This window comes from Lepidochelys kempii, chromosome 15 (assembly GCF_965140265.1).
Source record: "Lepidochelys kempii isolate rLepKem1 chromosome 15, rLepKem1.hap2, whole genome shotgun sequence".
NCBI classification, from domain to species: Eukaryota; Metazoa; Chordata; order Testudines; family Cheloniidae; genus Lepidochelys; species Lepidochelys kempii.
Genome location: NC_133270.1, coordinates 11,440,669 through 11,457,022, shown reverse-complemented (window position 1 = coordinate 11,457,022; position 16,354 = coordinate 11,440,669). Strand labels below are relative to the sequence as shown.

The 16,354-nt window shown below is 44.8% G+C and overlaps 1 protein-coding gene across 4 annotated transcripts in view; it reads right to left on the bottom strand.

Moving 5' to 3' along the window:
* The window catches only part of LIMK2 (LIM domain kinase 2), a 43,811-nt gene that overhangs the window by 16,328 nt on the left and 11,129 nt on the right, over window positions 1-16,354 (bottom strand). For 2 of the 4 annotated variants that reach the window (XM_073313551.1, XM_073313553.1), the window contains 4 exons: window positions 4,528-4,663; window positions 2,496-2,605; window positions 1,508-1,696; window positions 823-928 (listed from right to left, as the gene is read on the bottom strand). In XM_073313551.1, the coding sequence (XP_073169652.1) occupies window positions 823-928; window positions 1,508-1,696; window positions 2,496-2,605; window positions 4,528-4,663 (541 nt within the window). Of the gene's footprint in view, window positions 1-822; window positions 929-1,507; window positions 1,697-2,495; window positions 2,606-4,527; window positions 4,664-11,834; window positions 12,288-16,354 lie in introns of those variants that run through there. The other 2 variants (XM_073313552.1, XM_073313554.1) reach the window with 2 other exon arrangements.

Genomic DNA, 16,354 nt, shown 5'->3' with positions numbered 1-16,354 from the left:
TCAGCTACAGGAGACCCAACTCACTATTTTTCTGGAATGAGGCCACATGTTACACTGAAGAAAGCAAGTCCAAGAATATGGAGATCATGCCTAACGCTGATCAATACACTTTTATAAGGGAAATGTAAAGCTATCCAGGTGTCTAAACCCAGATCTAATTATTCTGCTTTAGAAGAGAAGGCTCAAGGTATTAGCCAACATCAACAGCAGACAAAAAGTATTTGTCTAGCGACCAAAAGGGTAGCCTAATATCATGCACTGAGTGCTCAAGCATGACCTTGAAAGTGATTAGCTGTATAAAGCATTTAATATAGTAAATGAAGACAGAAAACTGGTCGCTTGCTACACCATACACAGCTTCCAGATACACTCTCAATTGACAATGCCTGGCAGCTGTCCTCTCTCAAAACAGGTCTGGCTGATGATACATGTACACTGCCTTCAACTCAGTCACTTGGTCAAACTCTTTCCCTTTGAGACAACCTGCACTCCAGGCTTCCTTAACCACTTACTAATTGTTGAGGTTCACCTCCTCTATTCTAAACTGCTTCTTAACTGCCCTCTCCCAGCTGCCACCTTCCCCTCCCCAATGGAGCTTAGATGCTGACTCCAAACTAAGAGGCCGCAAAAGCTTACTCTTGCATTCAGAGCCAATGGATTGTTCTGTAGTACAAATCAATGACAGCATTACAGCCCCACGCAGTAGGCACTACTATGGGGGGAATATTGTAAAAAAAGTCCCAAGGTAGAAGGGGTGGGGGGGAGCGGGGTATCAGTCTGGAGTATAGACTTTAGGATTACTCAAGATAAAACTAAACCTACTTCCTCCACTCGTAATGTGCGAATAGGGACTCCATTGATTTCCAGGATCCGGTCTCCAGAGTGGATGGCATTTTGGACATCGGGGCTAATATGTCTTCTGTTGACTCTAAATCAAAGTCAAAGGAAAGAGTCATGCTGGAGAATCCACCTAAACACAGATTACCAGAAGTTCAATGGATCTCTACTTCCCAGCAAGTGTTCTTCCCTTTTAGGATCCAGAAATAAGTGAAGTGTTCTCAGGTCTGCTAATGTGAGATAACACTAAGCTGTGACAGTAAGCATTCTCTGAGGTGCCCAGACCTCAGCAAGCTTGGCGAATAAAGGACCTTCTCGTATACCCACAGGAAAGGGAAACAAACAGTAGCTAAGCCATAGAGAAAGGTAACTAGCTTCTTTATTTGTTACTGCTATAATCCTGTAATTTTTTTCTGGACCAGGGAGAATCCCACAGTTTCAGTTAGCCATAACAATGTGGGAGAACAAAAAAGACTGCCCCACCAAGAAACACTCATGGTTTCATTTGCATCTCATTCCTACCACATGGTCACTGAATGAGAAATTCTATTTCAGCAACTGGAGAGATTCTCATAGAAATAAAAGTTAGTCAGAAGCTCCCACTTTCCTTTGCCCAGATACCTCTGCACAATTACAACTAATGTAGCTATTACGGCCTCTTCGTACTCACTCTTTCACCTGGACACTGGTGGCATAGCTGGAGCAGCCACTTTCGACAGCCACAGAGAACCCTCTCTTGCCATCAGTGGCTGCAGGCATAGAGATGAGGGTCAGTGTATATGGTAGCTGTTCACGCAGAGATTCCGTGGAGAGAGTTTCTATCATTGGTGTCAGCACAATCTGGTTATGGCATTTTCCACTACAGAAAGAACAGAGGAGAGTCACTGGCCATTTCCCATCCCTTCTTGCCAACCTACGTAGCCGGATCCTGCTGCCCCAAAAGGTTGGAACAATGTGATTGTTCTTATCAGCTATCAAGGCTTCAAGCAGTGCTCCCCTACCCCTAGAAATGTACTTGATCATTCCATTCTGGTGTTTACAGATTCATAGATTCCATGGCCAGAAGGGACCACTGCGTTCATCTAGCCTGATCATCTAGTTCATCCCCTGTATAAGCAAGAGGATAGAACTTCCCCAAAATAATTCCTAGAACACAAGGTTTAGAAAAACATCCTCTCGATTTAAAAATAGTCAGGAATGAAGAATCCACCACTACTGTTGGTAAATTGTTCCAATGGTTAATTACTCTCACCATTTACACCTTATTTCCAGTCTGAATTTGTCTAGCTTCAGCTTCCAGCCATTGGACCACATTGTACCTTTCTCTGTTCGATTAAAGAGTCCATTATTCAATGTGATCCATATGCAGATACTTCTAGACTAATCTAGTCACACTTTAACCGTTTCTCTATTAAGATAAAGAGATTAGATCCTTGAATCCATCACCATAAGGCATGTTTTATGATCCTTTAATCATTCTTATGATTGAGAACCCTCTGAAGCCTCTCCAATTTTTCAACATCCATCTGTGTTTAAACCACACTGACCCACTAGACAGAATGGGGAAGTGATTTGCACGTACAGCAGGCAATGGAGCGCACAGTACCACAGGATCATTTTAACAGGACAGCAATGGAGTGTCATGTGCCCGATCTTACCAGTAGAGTGTGGAGTGTTGTACTAGTGCATACGTGTCTCCATCTTCAATGATTACTTTGCAACTCATACAAGCAAAGCATTCAGGATGGTACTTGTATTCTCCAGCCACCTACACAGACAAGCAGAGGAAGTTCTGATCAAGGAGAGGACACTGTTAAATCGGGGCTTGGGAAGCAATAACTGCACCTACTAACAGAAGTCTACATGGACTCCAAGACTAAGCAGCGTTCATTCTTAAATACCGGACAGAGCAATGCAAATCCACCCTGCCTTTGCTAAATCCCCTCCCTCAGTGCCTTGGTTACAGTACACTGCTCTTAAATTTTATTAGCCTGGAGCAAAGTAGGTATTTGAGTGAATATTAGACTTCCCACTAGTTACGATACAGGCGAGAGTAGATATTAAGCCTTAATTGATAAATCTGAGAGATGATTTTGCAAGACTAGTATTAATGCACAAGATTCAGCTACTGCCGCCAGCTACCAGAAACCAGAGACGACTTCTTAAAAAAAAAAATTGGCTTGTTCATATTCCATGGTTTGCAATAGTTCTTACATGAGACCGTTCCCTACTGTTTGTATTTTGCCAAAATTCCATTAATAGTGAGAATTCATCTGCACTATTTTCACTAGCAGATGTCGGTACTGCCTCCAGAATAGTGTTTGTTGGCTGGTACACAATATACTGCTTTTATTTAGCCTACCTAAATATTGGATACTTTTCATTCTTGACAAAGATTGATTTAAGAGGGTTAGGATTTCCATTTTGGTGGGTTACTTGGGGCAAGACAATATTTTGTTACACTCGAACATGTGAGAGGTGCTCGATCATTTAGAAATGCTTGAGGGACTGTGGCTCTGCATCCAGCCACTAGAGGGCTTGGAAAGCCATTTTTAGACATGGTCCCATTTTATCATGTAGCTTCAGAAATGCTTCAGTCTAAACCTACACTACAGCAGCATCTACACTACACTAAATCTACACTACAGCAGCAGCACTGTAGTGCTTCTGGTGAAGATGCTCTAAGCCAGGGGTTCTCAACTTTTTTTCTTGCTGACCCCCCCCCCCCAAATATACTGTAAAAACTCCACAGCCCACCAGTGCCACAACTGTTTTTCTGCATATACAAGCCAGGGCGAGCATTAGGGCGTAGCAAGTATGACAACTGCCCATGGCCCCATACCACAGGGGTCCCACCAAGCTAAATTGCTCAGGCTTCGGCTTGAGCCTTAGGTGGTGGGGTTCAGGGCCCTGAGCTTCAGCCCTGCATGATGGGGCTTCAGCTTTCTGCCCTGGACCCCAGAGAGTAACACTGACCCTGCTTGGTGGACCCCCTGAAGTCTGCTCACAGCCCCCCAGGGGGCCCCGGACTCTTGGTTGAGAACTGCTGCTCTTGGCCGATGGGAGAGAGTTCTTCAGTCGGCTTAACTCCTGCCTCCATGAGCAGCAGTATCTATGTCAGCAGGAGAAGCTCTCCTGCCGACATAGCGCTGTCCACACCGGTGCTTCGGTCATTATAAAACTTGCATCACTCGGGGAGTGGATTAAGTTATACTGAAGTAATTTGTAATGTAGACATAGCGTAAGACTGCAAATTGACAATTGCAGCCTTTCATAAGGCAAAGAAAAGTGTAACCCCTCACTGGATATGAGACTAACTCCTCTAGAGGAGCTTGAGAATCAGGCGACAAGAGCGTCTCAGTTCCCTTAACATCACTTTCATTGACGCACAGCTTGGGAGCAGGACGGAAAGTGTTTTGCCTCATCTTGTTGGGTTCTATGCATTTCAGCTCCTTGTCATCTTCCCCAAAACGCTTCTGGTCCTCACACCCCTCCTTCACAAGTTGGCCTACTTAAAGTCATCTATATCCCAAAAGACGCATAGATTGTGCATACCTTTAACACTTCATATCAACAGTTGAATTTTAAGACTAAAACCCCCAGTCTGCTGCAGTCACCAGGGTACCTGGTGACTGACACTCCTGTCAGTCAGGGGTGGCTGGGCAGAAAGAGGCATAGCAGAGTCCTTACCATCACAGGTCCAGTCATCAACAAAGAGCAGCCATGGCAAGATTCCCCAAATTTCCCCCAGTAGTCTTTGTGACAATAGAGCTTCCCATCCTTTTCATAGTACCAGTTAGTGAGGGGGTCCTGACATTCAGAGCACCTAGAGGATGACAAAGGGACATGGCTAGCAACTGTTCATCATGGACTAGCCCCAGTCAGAGTTAGTTTTCCTCCAGCCAGTCTTTAAAAATCACCCCAAGCAGAAGGAACCCTGTAGTGAGCAGGAATTCTGCTCCTGAATTTTTTGTGTAATACTTTATCCTTTGAAGAATGAGCTTCACAAGACATTTATCCTTTTAAGCTCATGTTTATTCACATAAAGTAGTGGATGCTGCAGGTATTCACTCTCCTTCCTCATGTCGATAACCGACCCCAAGGAAAGATTTAGTACTTCTAGAGCATCTTCCAGCCAAGGGTTTCAATGCACTTCAGACATAAATTTAGCCTTAAAATCTTTGTCAAGCAGACAAATATAATCAGCCTCATTTTACAGATGAAGAAATAGGCACAGAGATTGAACAATTTGCCGAAAAGGAAAATCTGCAGCAAAAATACAAAATGGAATCCAAATCTGCAGGCTCCTTCCGCTGCTCCTTAAGCGCATTACTGTTATGTTCTTAGCAGATGCACTGGAGTAGAAAGAAAGATTTTTCTTTTAAATGCTCTCTCCCCCTTTCCTCAGTTTGCATCATGTGACGTTCATTGAGCTAGGCGGCCTGTACAGGTGGGGGTGTTGCTGAAAAATGCATGCTGAACACCCTGTTGCCCAGGGCAGTACACATTTACCCCTCAACCTGAGAAGCAAGACTAGCCATTCACATGATCGTGCACAGCACTAGACAGATTAAAAGAATACCTTGAATCATTTAGAGTAGCAACAGCTTTACTAACATGACATTTTCATTAAGATCCATGAGGCAGGCATTGGACGGCCTCACCATTAGTAATGGGATAAAATCTTATCCTGGCTGGTAGTGACCAAGACTATCATCTACTTGGTTTCCCTAGCCTCTGTTTGCCAGAAGCTGAGACTGAGCGATTGGGGGAAGGGGTGGATCACTTGATCATTACCTGTTCTGTTCATTCCCTCTAACACACCTGGCACTGGCCACTACCAGAAGACAGGATACTGGGCCGTTCTTACGTACTTGCAATTTTAGACCAATTCACAGGAGATGTCTATGGCACTACTGGCACTGACTGACTCCCTTGGCAGCAGAGGGGCCAAAGACTGAAGGCTAATCTACACTTAAAACACTACAGGGGGACAACTGCAGCAGCACTGCTGTAGTGCTTCAGTGTACCCACTCATTACAGCCCTGGGAAGGGTTCTCCCATCACCCTAATTAATCCACCTCGTGGAGAGGCGACAGCTAGGTTGACAGAATAAGTGTCGATCTAGTGCTGTCTATGCCAGGAGTTAAGTCATGTTAACTATGTCGCTCAGAGGTATGGCTTTTTACACAACCCTGAGCAGCGTAATCTGTTGACCTAACTTTTCAGTGTAAACCAGTCCTGAGACCATGGAGACAAATTCGCTCTCACCTCCTAAAGATAAAATTCCCAGGTCCTTGGGAAGGAAATTACTACAGTTACCTTGCAGATAGACTCTCTGCCATCAGCATCACCCTGTCATCCTTCACACAAGCACTACCTTAAGACTCTTCCTGGAAGTTTAAGTTAATTTGTGCTAAGCTTCCGCTTGGGAATTCCAGCTAGTAGAGATAAAATTGGAATGTGCATATTCCGAGAGGAAAACCAGATTTTGCCTCAACATGAAAATCCACTTTCATTCCATTCACATGGATGCAGAAGGAACAAGATGAAATTGCTTACAGATAGCCAGTGGTTTGAGGGAAGTGACTTCATTGTAAGAGGCATTTGGAGCCATTTCCCCCCCCCTCCCCCCATGGATGAATAAACTTCTCCTCCCAAACTAGATTAATGGTTCATGAATGTTGTGAACATAGAGATGCTCCCAGCTTGGGGAGCGCAAATCCTTTTCCCTCATGAGGGGACAGAGCTTTGATATGTGCAATAGGCCCTGACAATTTCATTAGCAGGAGGAGACTCTTTGTGCCTTAAGATACACAGTGCATTTGTTATTACAGCCTCCAGACCTGGGGCACTGTAAGAGTTACACCCTCATAATGGTATGCATACACTCCACCTGCAGGGCATCAGAACAATGTCTTTCCTTCACCCGATAGCCTTTGGCTTTCATTAGCTGTAAGCATACCTGGCTCAATGATCAAGCGGGTGGGAGGGAAAAGAGCAAGTGGTGACTAACAGCAGAGATACGCATCAGCAACACACTGCAGGAACATCTAACACCAGCAAATAAGATCCTTCAGAGTTATCCCACCTCCATGTGCATGCCTGTACCAATGTGAAAACCTAGAGCTCGATTACAGCTTTCGACAAGTAAAGCTCCATGATCAGACTTGCACTTGAGAGGAAGACAGTAATATTGGAGAGGACAGGAAACACCTACACAGCCACTTAAAAGTTACACCCAAGTGTTGAAAATACCCAGCAAGGTCACAATTCAGCAATATTTTTCCTTCCTGTAATTCCCCAGTTTCAGTAAGAGCAACATGGCTGCAGCTCTAGGCAGTGCTGCTGCTCCCCTAATATTACTTAGACTGGATCCACTGTTAAAATTTAGGCTGATATAGCTACATCATTCAGGGGTGTGAAAAATCCACACCCATGAGTGACCTACATATGCTGACCTAACCCCCCATGTAGACTTGATGAAAGAATGCATCCGTCAATCTAGCTACCATTGCTTGGGGAGGTGGTATTTCCACACTGATGGAAACACCTTTCTGTCACTGTAGGTTGCATCTACACAATGGGGTTATGCTGGCTATGGTGCCATTAGTTTTATGCCACTGTAGTCAATGCTACAGAGGCGTGGCCTTAAGGAGGGGGCATACAAGGTGCTCCCCTACCTTCCCCATGCTGATTTAGCAATTGATCCCAACCCTACAACAGTGTGATTAGCAGTTTCTACCAGGAAATAGGAACTCTGGATACTGCTGTTGCAACAAATCCATAGTAAAGAGAAGGTGAAAGGGGGTGGAGTCTGTAAGCAGTCAGCTCTTTGCTATGTAATTAAACAAATCTGGGCAAGATAAATTTGCAGCTGAAGGCTCAACACCCCACTCAGAACAATGAGGCAACAATAAGTGTGTCAGGTCCCAGAGAGACAAGACTTTGTTCAAGGGTGCTAACTGGCTGCCTCAGTCATGAATCATTGTTGGCAAGAACTACCTCACTGAGTAACACACCACAACGCAGCCCCTTCTGCCACCATTACACTTTATATGTTCTAACAAGGAAGATGCTTAAAGAAATCTGAAGTCTGAAAATTTGTACATAGCACAGAGCTAGTCACCAGAGCCAACCCTTTGACTAAAATCATGTCTTTGGCCAGGCTACAGAGGCACCATGTGATCCTCAAGTCCCCAGATAGAAAGATTAAGAGGGGATCTTTATTCATGCAAGACAGTGGGACAAACTCCCCTCCATCTCGCTTGATGTGCATTAACTTTAGCACTGTTCGTTTATGGGTTCATCTTTCTAGGTCACCACATCCAGAAGCAAGGCTGATTTCACTTTTCTGTTCAGGATATGGACAATGGGAAGGTCTAATCCCAGATTTACTTTTCTCCACTGTGTTGAGAGAATATCCAAAACATGACCCATACCTCAGGGACTGGAAACTACCACAGCTTACACCTGATCATGTCCCCCTTGCTGGCTGGCTGCTGCTAACCCCATCAAGTTCAGGCAGGTTCTCTTCTCACTCCATCAGGTAGCATGCTTGAGCCCCGGTAAGGGAAGCAAATCTCCATGAACAGCTCTCAATCAGTCCATTTTTTCTGGAGCTGCAGACATGGGGTCATATTTGCCAAGATTCACAGGGGCTGGAACTAGGGGTGCTGCTTGAAGCAATTTCTATCATATAGAGGGTTTACGGTTTGATTCAATGGCTCTCAGCATCCCCTCTATACAAATTGATCCAGCATCCCAGACAAGATTCTTGATTTTTGGACATCGTTAATGGCGAGGATACTTATCCAGTCCTGCAGCAGCAAAGTAGGAGATGAGGGCTACAACAACCCTCTAGGCCTAACAAGGGAAGGTCTTCACTGCACATGTGAAAGCCCCCCATCCCCACATCAGCTGACCAAACATGTTCTTGAAAAGCACAGCCACTTCTCCACTAAGTGTGAAAATCCAACACTACTGGGGTTTAGATGAACAAGGTTGGGTTAGGGCAACACAACAGGCTGCCAAGGGATCAGGTGAAGCCAGTTTGGACACTGAGCTCCCACAGGTTAGGAACATTGTGGGAGCAGCATGTTCAAACCCCAAGGGAAGAGACAACCCTCCAAGTGTTCTAGTGACTGATGGAGCAACAACCTTGATGAGTATCCAAGGGAGCTGCAACCATCCCTACTCAGAGGGAGGGTGCCATAACACGGGCCTTATGGAAGGGGAAGAGCTGGGGTTCCTATGGATCCCCGAGCCTCCTAAATTTTTTCTAAAGCAATTCGAGAGGCTTTGATGCTGCCTTTGCCATCACTTACAACCATGACATGTGAATAGAGGCTTTAAACTGGTAGCTCCTACCTACTCATTTAATGATGCCACAGACCTGCATTTAAAGGTATTGGAGCTGCTTCCATGGCAAACATATAATCAAGAATACTAAACTACAGCTGAACCAGCAGGCAGCAACAGCCAGACAGAGAAGTGTGTGCCACTCCATGCTCAACTCCCTCCCTTCCCCATCCATCATTCCTAAGACTCTAAAGAACTTTTCTAAAGCCACATTAAAATGACCATTTATTGAATTATTTTACAAAATATATAGTCCTTTAATAGCTGCCTCTGGAAGGCTACACCTTTGTTTACCTCACATGGGAGCGAGGGGGAAGATGCAGCAAGAGAATCAGTGGCCCCAGGAGGAGGGAAGGTTTTACAAATGAAGCAGACACTCACTGATGTAACTGACCTGAATGCCCAATCCCCACCATAGCCCATTCAGTCCTATGCTTTAGGCATACCTCCCAACATTTAAAGTAGTTAACGCAGGATGAGTTCTGCCTCCAGGGAGTAGGAACTGCAGAGTAAGCCTGCCTCACCATCACCCCACAGTGCCATTCAAAGCCCAGCTGCCCATTCCCTCCCCATCAGGGGAGCCAAGCCAGGCCAAATCAGAGCAGCACTGTGACCCCATGGGCTGTGGCCAGGTTGCAGTGCATGGAGCAAGGAGCCAAGCCCAACCAGCCCCACAGGACAGACACCACTTCAACAGTGCGCATCCGATGCTGTGAGCTGTAGCTCACGAAAGCTCATGCTCAAATAAATTGGTTAGTCTCTAAGGTGCCACAAGTCCTCCTTTTCTTTTTGCGAATACAGACTAACACGGCTGTTACTCTGAAACACTTCAACTGTGATGTGGGTTTTGTGAGTCAAAGTGTGAGTGTAATAGTCACACAAAACTCCGGAGGTCTGCTTTAGGTCTCCATGGTACTTGGAAAACTGGTCACATCTTGGTGTGGATCTGGGTGTTACTGTGTCTGTGCTGCTGAGTTCTGTAACTGAGCAGGCACAGAGATGTCAGAAACTCTCACCTGCAGTCAGTTTGGTTTTTGGGGGATGCTAAATGGATCAGACTACAACAAGAAACCAACTTGACCAAGAGTGAGGGGGAAGATTCAGCGCACAGGACAAAGTCTCCTTTACATCTAAAAGGACGCCAGTATCTTAATGAAGAGAAACCACACACTAGCACTGAAACGGCTGCACCCTCTCAGTGAAGGTCACTAATGGAAAGCCTCATGGATCATCACGTGAGATAGGTCAACCATACACCAGATAGGGTGCCCAAATAGAAAGTGTGAAAAATCGAGACGGGGTGAGGGGTAATAAGTGCCTACATAAGACAAAGCCCAGAATATTGGGAATGTCCCTATAAAAATCGGGACATGTAGTCACCCTTACACTAGGTCTACATCTCCAAAGATGGGGAAGTGAAAGAACTGCCATGCTGAGAAAAGGACACTTCCAGGACATAGCGCTTCCCTAAAACTGAAGCACCAAACTGGCTAATGCCCCAGAAACCTCCAGGGCAAAGAGACAACAGAAAGCATATCTAAAGTGCTACAGACAGAAGGCGGGGCATAGAAGCTCAGCTTCCACATGCACCTCTCCCATGGCACTTTTTAGGCACCAGCAATTGTAGCATGTATTTGTGAATAATCTCCATATATCCCTAATACTAGTATGACTCTACATAGTGTTAGAGGGCTATGGCTCTGACTGCACTTCCTCCCAATGGTAGGAAATGGGTTTTTTAGAAGCCTGCTTGTGAAGTTAGGTCAGTCGTGTCTAAACTGGCCTGCCCTTGTTCCACATGAGATAGGAACTTCAGTCTTGAGGATTTTAAGACCCTTTTAGCAGAGTTTTCCCAGGCCTTACTGGCCAACATAACTGTGTTTGAGGGAACAATTTCAAACTTGGCTTGCTAACATGGAGAAACCAGTGCAATCAAGGCCTTGCTCTGTAGCCATCTTCTTCCTCAACCCTGAGTCATTTAAATGGACTGAAGTTGGACATTCAGATAAACAAAAGGGGTTAATGTAAGCAAAACATCTGAGATAAGAGCTCATTCCAAGATAACCAGGCATTTACTGTTACTAATTGCCTGCAAAACACTTGATTTCATACATTAGATATGGTCACACCCTGCTGCCTATGGATTATGTCACCTTCCCAAACTCATCCCAGTGAGGAGCATATGGCACTCACAGACCTCATATTCTGTGTCATTCCCATGGACACACACTGTCTCCCTTTCTATATATCAGGAGCTTTCCATGAAATCCTATTCTTTCTGGCTGCTGCCTGGAAGACAGTGAAGAAGCCGACATCTATGGTTTGAATCCGAAAGGGAGCCTGCCAGCACACACTTGGGCTGTGCACATAAGCACAGTATTATTGAACAGATATACACACATGCCACCCCCTCTTATCAATAAGAACATGTATACAGATTAGTTTTCAAGAACTCTGCCTAGTCCCTTCCAGTTCACAAGTCATAGAGCTCCTAGCTTCAAGCCTGCTGCTCCCCATACACAAGCAGCTGAAGTTCATTCCGAGAATCTCAAACACAAGGCACCTAGGACGACATTATAGGGTGCCAAGTGGAGGGAAGAACTGGAAGGAAATCATCCATGAGAAAAAACACTTACCGAAAGGGATCCTTGGGAGTGAAATAAGCTAGGGCAGACAAGTAACTTCCCATCTTCAAGTACTGGATAAACCAGCTCAGTTGCAAACCTGTCCAACTGCCTCTGAACAACTCCACTTGGCCAGCATGGCAGCTGGAAGGTCTCACTTCACCTTGTGCTGATTCAGGCTCCTCTCCCCTTTCTGAAACTGCCTAAGGAGTGCCAGGTCTCAGACACTCGTTTCTTTTCAGATCCTTCCTGGCTCCCATGGCTGTAACCATCTCCTCCTCCTCTACTCAGCAGCAATTGCACCCTTGGGTGGGATAGCATAACCAATAACCTTGCTAAAATTCTGACATTCTTGTGCAGGAGCTGGTAGAGTTTGCAAGAACAAATTGCTGTCAAGTTAGTTTTTCCTTCTTTGGTTCCACCCCTGAAAGTGCGAGGGGAGGAGGAGTCATCCTTCACAAAAGGAACATGGGCAGTTAGAAGCACCAAGGAAATAGACACTTTTCACAAGGGGTGGAGCTGTGATCTAAAGCCAGAGAGAGGCTATGTGACAGACACCCTGAAAGGTCTGGAACTTCTGTTACAATAAAAGCCAATGTGTGAGCACAAAGCTCCTCTCTCAGTACACTAATGGTACTGATACTGAAGTCAAGCAAGGGCAGAGTCAAATGCAGAGAGTTAAGCCTCTGCTTATATCAGATAAATGCTAATCAGTTTCCTAGATCACAGTGGAGTGTGCGCATTCCACCCTTTACAGTTCCTCCAACCTGCTTGTTGATCCTCTGCTGCACAATGCCCTTCACTCTGAGGAAGGCTAATCTGCTCCCAAAGATACAGCCTCAGCTGCCTCAGAGCAGAAAGAAAAGACCAGGCCTGGCAGCTCAACCCAGCCCAGGGCTCCTGAATGGCAGTGCAAGATGTAATATTAAGACAGGTCAAAGACTGGTTAATCTGAGAGCAAACAAGTCACTTGATCCTTGACTTAAAGCTGCAACAGCTGCACAGAGAACTGCTTCAACCTGCTCGGCCTTGCCCATGCCACTGACTGATCAGTGGACAGAGTTCTACTCAGAGCCCTGGTCTACCCAACACAAAGCACTGGTGTTTGTACAGTGCTCTGTCGATTGGCTAGCCTGTTACACATGCTACTGCTGCTATTAGCCCTCCCCATATTTGTGCAGTCAATAAAACCTGCCATTTCTCACAAGAGTCTCAAAACCCTGCCGCGCACCAGAGATGAAAGTTCCCAGATTTGCTCTGACTGAAGGTCCTCCATCTCACACAGCTGGCACTCTGCTCAATAGAGGCACTGGCTGCAGGTTTGACAGCTGTGGCTGGCTTTTCAACTCCATTAGAGAGCCAGACACCTGATTTTGTAATGACAAGATACAGCTACATTTATGGGAAAAAAGAAGCCTGTTTCTCCTACTCAGTTTGATTTTTAACATAGACTAAGAGAGTGCAGAGAGAACCAGGACTGTAAAGCCTGAAGCAGCCGTCAATTCTGATGCAGGTCTAATTCCTTCTGACATTTCCGACAGCTTCACTGGAAGCAGCAGTGCTGTGAGTCTGTGTCTAGGAATGCACTCCTTTCTCCCACATTCCACATACATTGTATGCTGAAAGTGGGCCAGTGCTCACATCCCAGTGCCCCCTTACTATCAACGCCACACCACAGAACAGGCGTCACCATGGAAAATTGGAGAGCCCCTCCTCCCACTGCATAGCACCTCCTGACAAAAGCAGCCCCCTTAATGCCGCTGTCATGGACTGAACCCCCTCCATGGTTGAGTCCATGTGACCCCATAAATCTCGGCTCTTCAGACTAGACCTTTGAAGATCTGATCCAGAGATATGATAAGCAGCCTACTAGTCTGTGAAAGAAGCCAACAGATAAAACCCAACTTCAAAGTAATAAAAGGCACCCAGACAGCTAAGAAACTGGGAAGAGATTTTGTCTGGGGTTTCCTTAAAGCTAGGGAACATATATTCAATCTTCTATTTAAACAGGAAACATCTTATCAAGAAAATAATTCTACTTTTGAAACAAATGCTGGCCATCAGGCAGCAGCAGTTACTTCCCTTCTCAATTGTTTTATCAACCAATTATGAACATTATAGCTCTGATAAAAGGGTTTCTCTCAAAGAGGTGTTAATCTGTTTTTTACGTCTCAGGTTTTAGTTCTGAACTCCTGGCCAGAACCACCAATTGTTACCACTAATCTATGCTGGACAAACAAGTTGCACTAAAGGTGAACACACAAAAAAGTCAAGAAATTCCAAAGTTAACATTCCTACAGCTAAATTAGGTGGACCACCTAATGTGGGGTTTTGTGGCAGGGGCCAATATTTCCAGCTTGTGCATTTAAAATAATTCACATAGGTGGCCTTAGAGTGTGTGTTTGCAAACTGCATCTTTATCTGGTTTTGGGAAGTTGTCATGAATTCTGTGTTTCTCCTGCAAGGGTTGGGGACAGAATGCACTAACAAACTTGCCACAATAGAGGCTGTTTTCTTTACAATGCTTTTAGACATTTGACATTAACTGTTGCAAGAGAAAAAGAAACCTGAACTCTGGCCTTGACAGGTAAAAGAAAAACTTCCATTTACAAATTAATTCCATTTTAAATCACTTTCCAGGCTCCCCACTAGTTCAGTTTAGATTTAGGAACTCAAACAGATAATCCTAGGGGTTCTGAATGGCAAGGAGTTACATGCTGCACATTCTAAAATGCTCTAGGGTTTTTAAAGTGGCACTTTAGATGCCAGGGATGGTAGTGAACAAGCCATGGACTGTGGGACTCCTCAGCATTTCCACCATCCTATAAGATATGCAGATCACTGTTGATGCACAGAGGGGCACTTCAGTTTATTCATGGGACTGGTAGTAACTGGGGGACGCGGAGGAGCTCTAAGCAGGCTTGCCATCTACTGGGGAGGCTGTAGTGTGCCTTTTTTTCCTGGTCCTGGAGGCACTCCAAGTGTCTTGATGCAGACCCAATGCCTCCTTATACTTCCAAGGCATTTACAACACAAGATGTGCCTAACAGGGGTCATATGGTATAATGGAAGGTCTGATCGCAGTGATCAGCTACTGAAATATTTCATCATGTATCCGAGTGAAACTCCTGTAAGCAGTCATACCTCTCAAACGGTACAAAAACAGGGAGTGAAGTACCACACGTTTACTATGTTATTACCTATTGCTTCTAACTTTAAACCATAACATTCTCAAGCCGTGAGTGACAGCTCCTCATAGGGGTACACAGATAAGCACGACACTCAAAGAATGAGCATCTGAAATAAGCAGCAACAGATGGATCTCTCTCATCACCACCACCACACACTTGCTTAACTCAGAAAGCTTAAAAGCTTCCTGAATGTATTCATCTGCATGCTAAGAAGCAAGAGAAATTCTGTAATTGTCTATTAGATGTGTTTCTGGGCACAGCAACATGTCCTTTGTAAACAGTGCACATCTCTAGTAACAAAATGTGCACTAACCTCACTGCCCTCATGCTTTAGGGACTTCCCAACCCATAGCTTTTGTCAATTTAGATTAAATTCTTCAAGCACCCCTTTGTCTCATTTGTTTGTAAACCACCATGCACACTTCGGGCACAGTCAGTAATGACTTTGATAATAATGCCCTGGAAGACAACCTGAACTAGACAACTGAAAATAAAAGCTCAGAATGGAATATCCAACTCTACCTTATATAGAGTGGCCACCGAGATCTTGCAGTAGCTGCACCCTCCCTGAGGAATTCTAACTATTCAGATGACAGACCACCTGCAAAGTGCTTCATTGTTTTTTTAACCCCAATGAAAATTCAGGGCGACCTGTGGGCAAACAAGCACTTAGGAACGGTTTCTCTCTAAATCAGATAGCCAGAGTGAGATTCAACAGCTAAACACCTCATCCACTGCCCAGACATCTCTAAAGAGACACTCCCATGAGGATGACTGGATAAAGCATTGACCTTTCACCCCTGGAACTCTACCAGGAGTTTACTGTAACTGCCAGAATATGCAAGGGGGTGGAAGGGAGGAAGAGAAGAGAAGAAAAAGGACAAGAAGCAGGTAGAGATGAAAAATGATGCATTTTGTAACTTCCTTTCATTACAAGGAACATAATGACAGGTTTCAGAGTAACAGCCGTGTTAGTCTGTATTCGCAAAAAGAAAAGGAGTACTTGTGGCACCTTAGAGACTAACCAACTTATTTGAGCATAAGCTTTCGTGAGCTACAGCTCACTTCATCGGATGCATCCTTTTCTTTAAGGAACATAATGAATCTCAGCCCTAAATATATCTGCAGCACACACAAACCTGGTAGTATTTACAAATAAACAGCAAAAAGAAGGCCAGAGGAAGTGTTAGATATCTGTCCGACATCTTAAACTGTATGCTATATTGTTTAGTTTGAATCTTTATCCCACAAAACGTAGCACATTAGCCTTGGAGCCATCTGAAGTCCTAATCCTGTCCACAAAAAACTAAAAAAAAATTTTTTTTTAAATTTATTTGACCA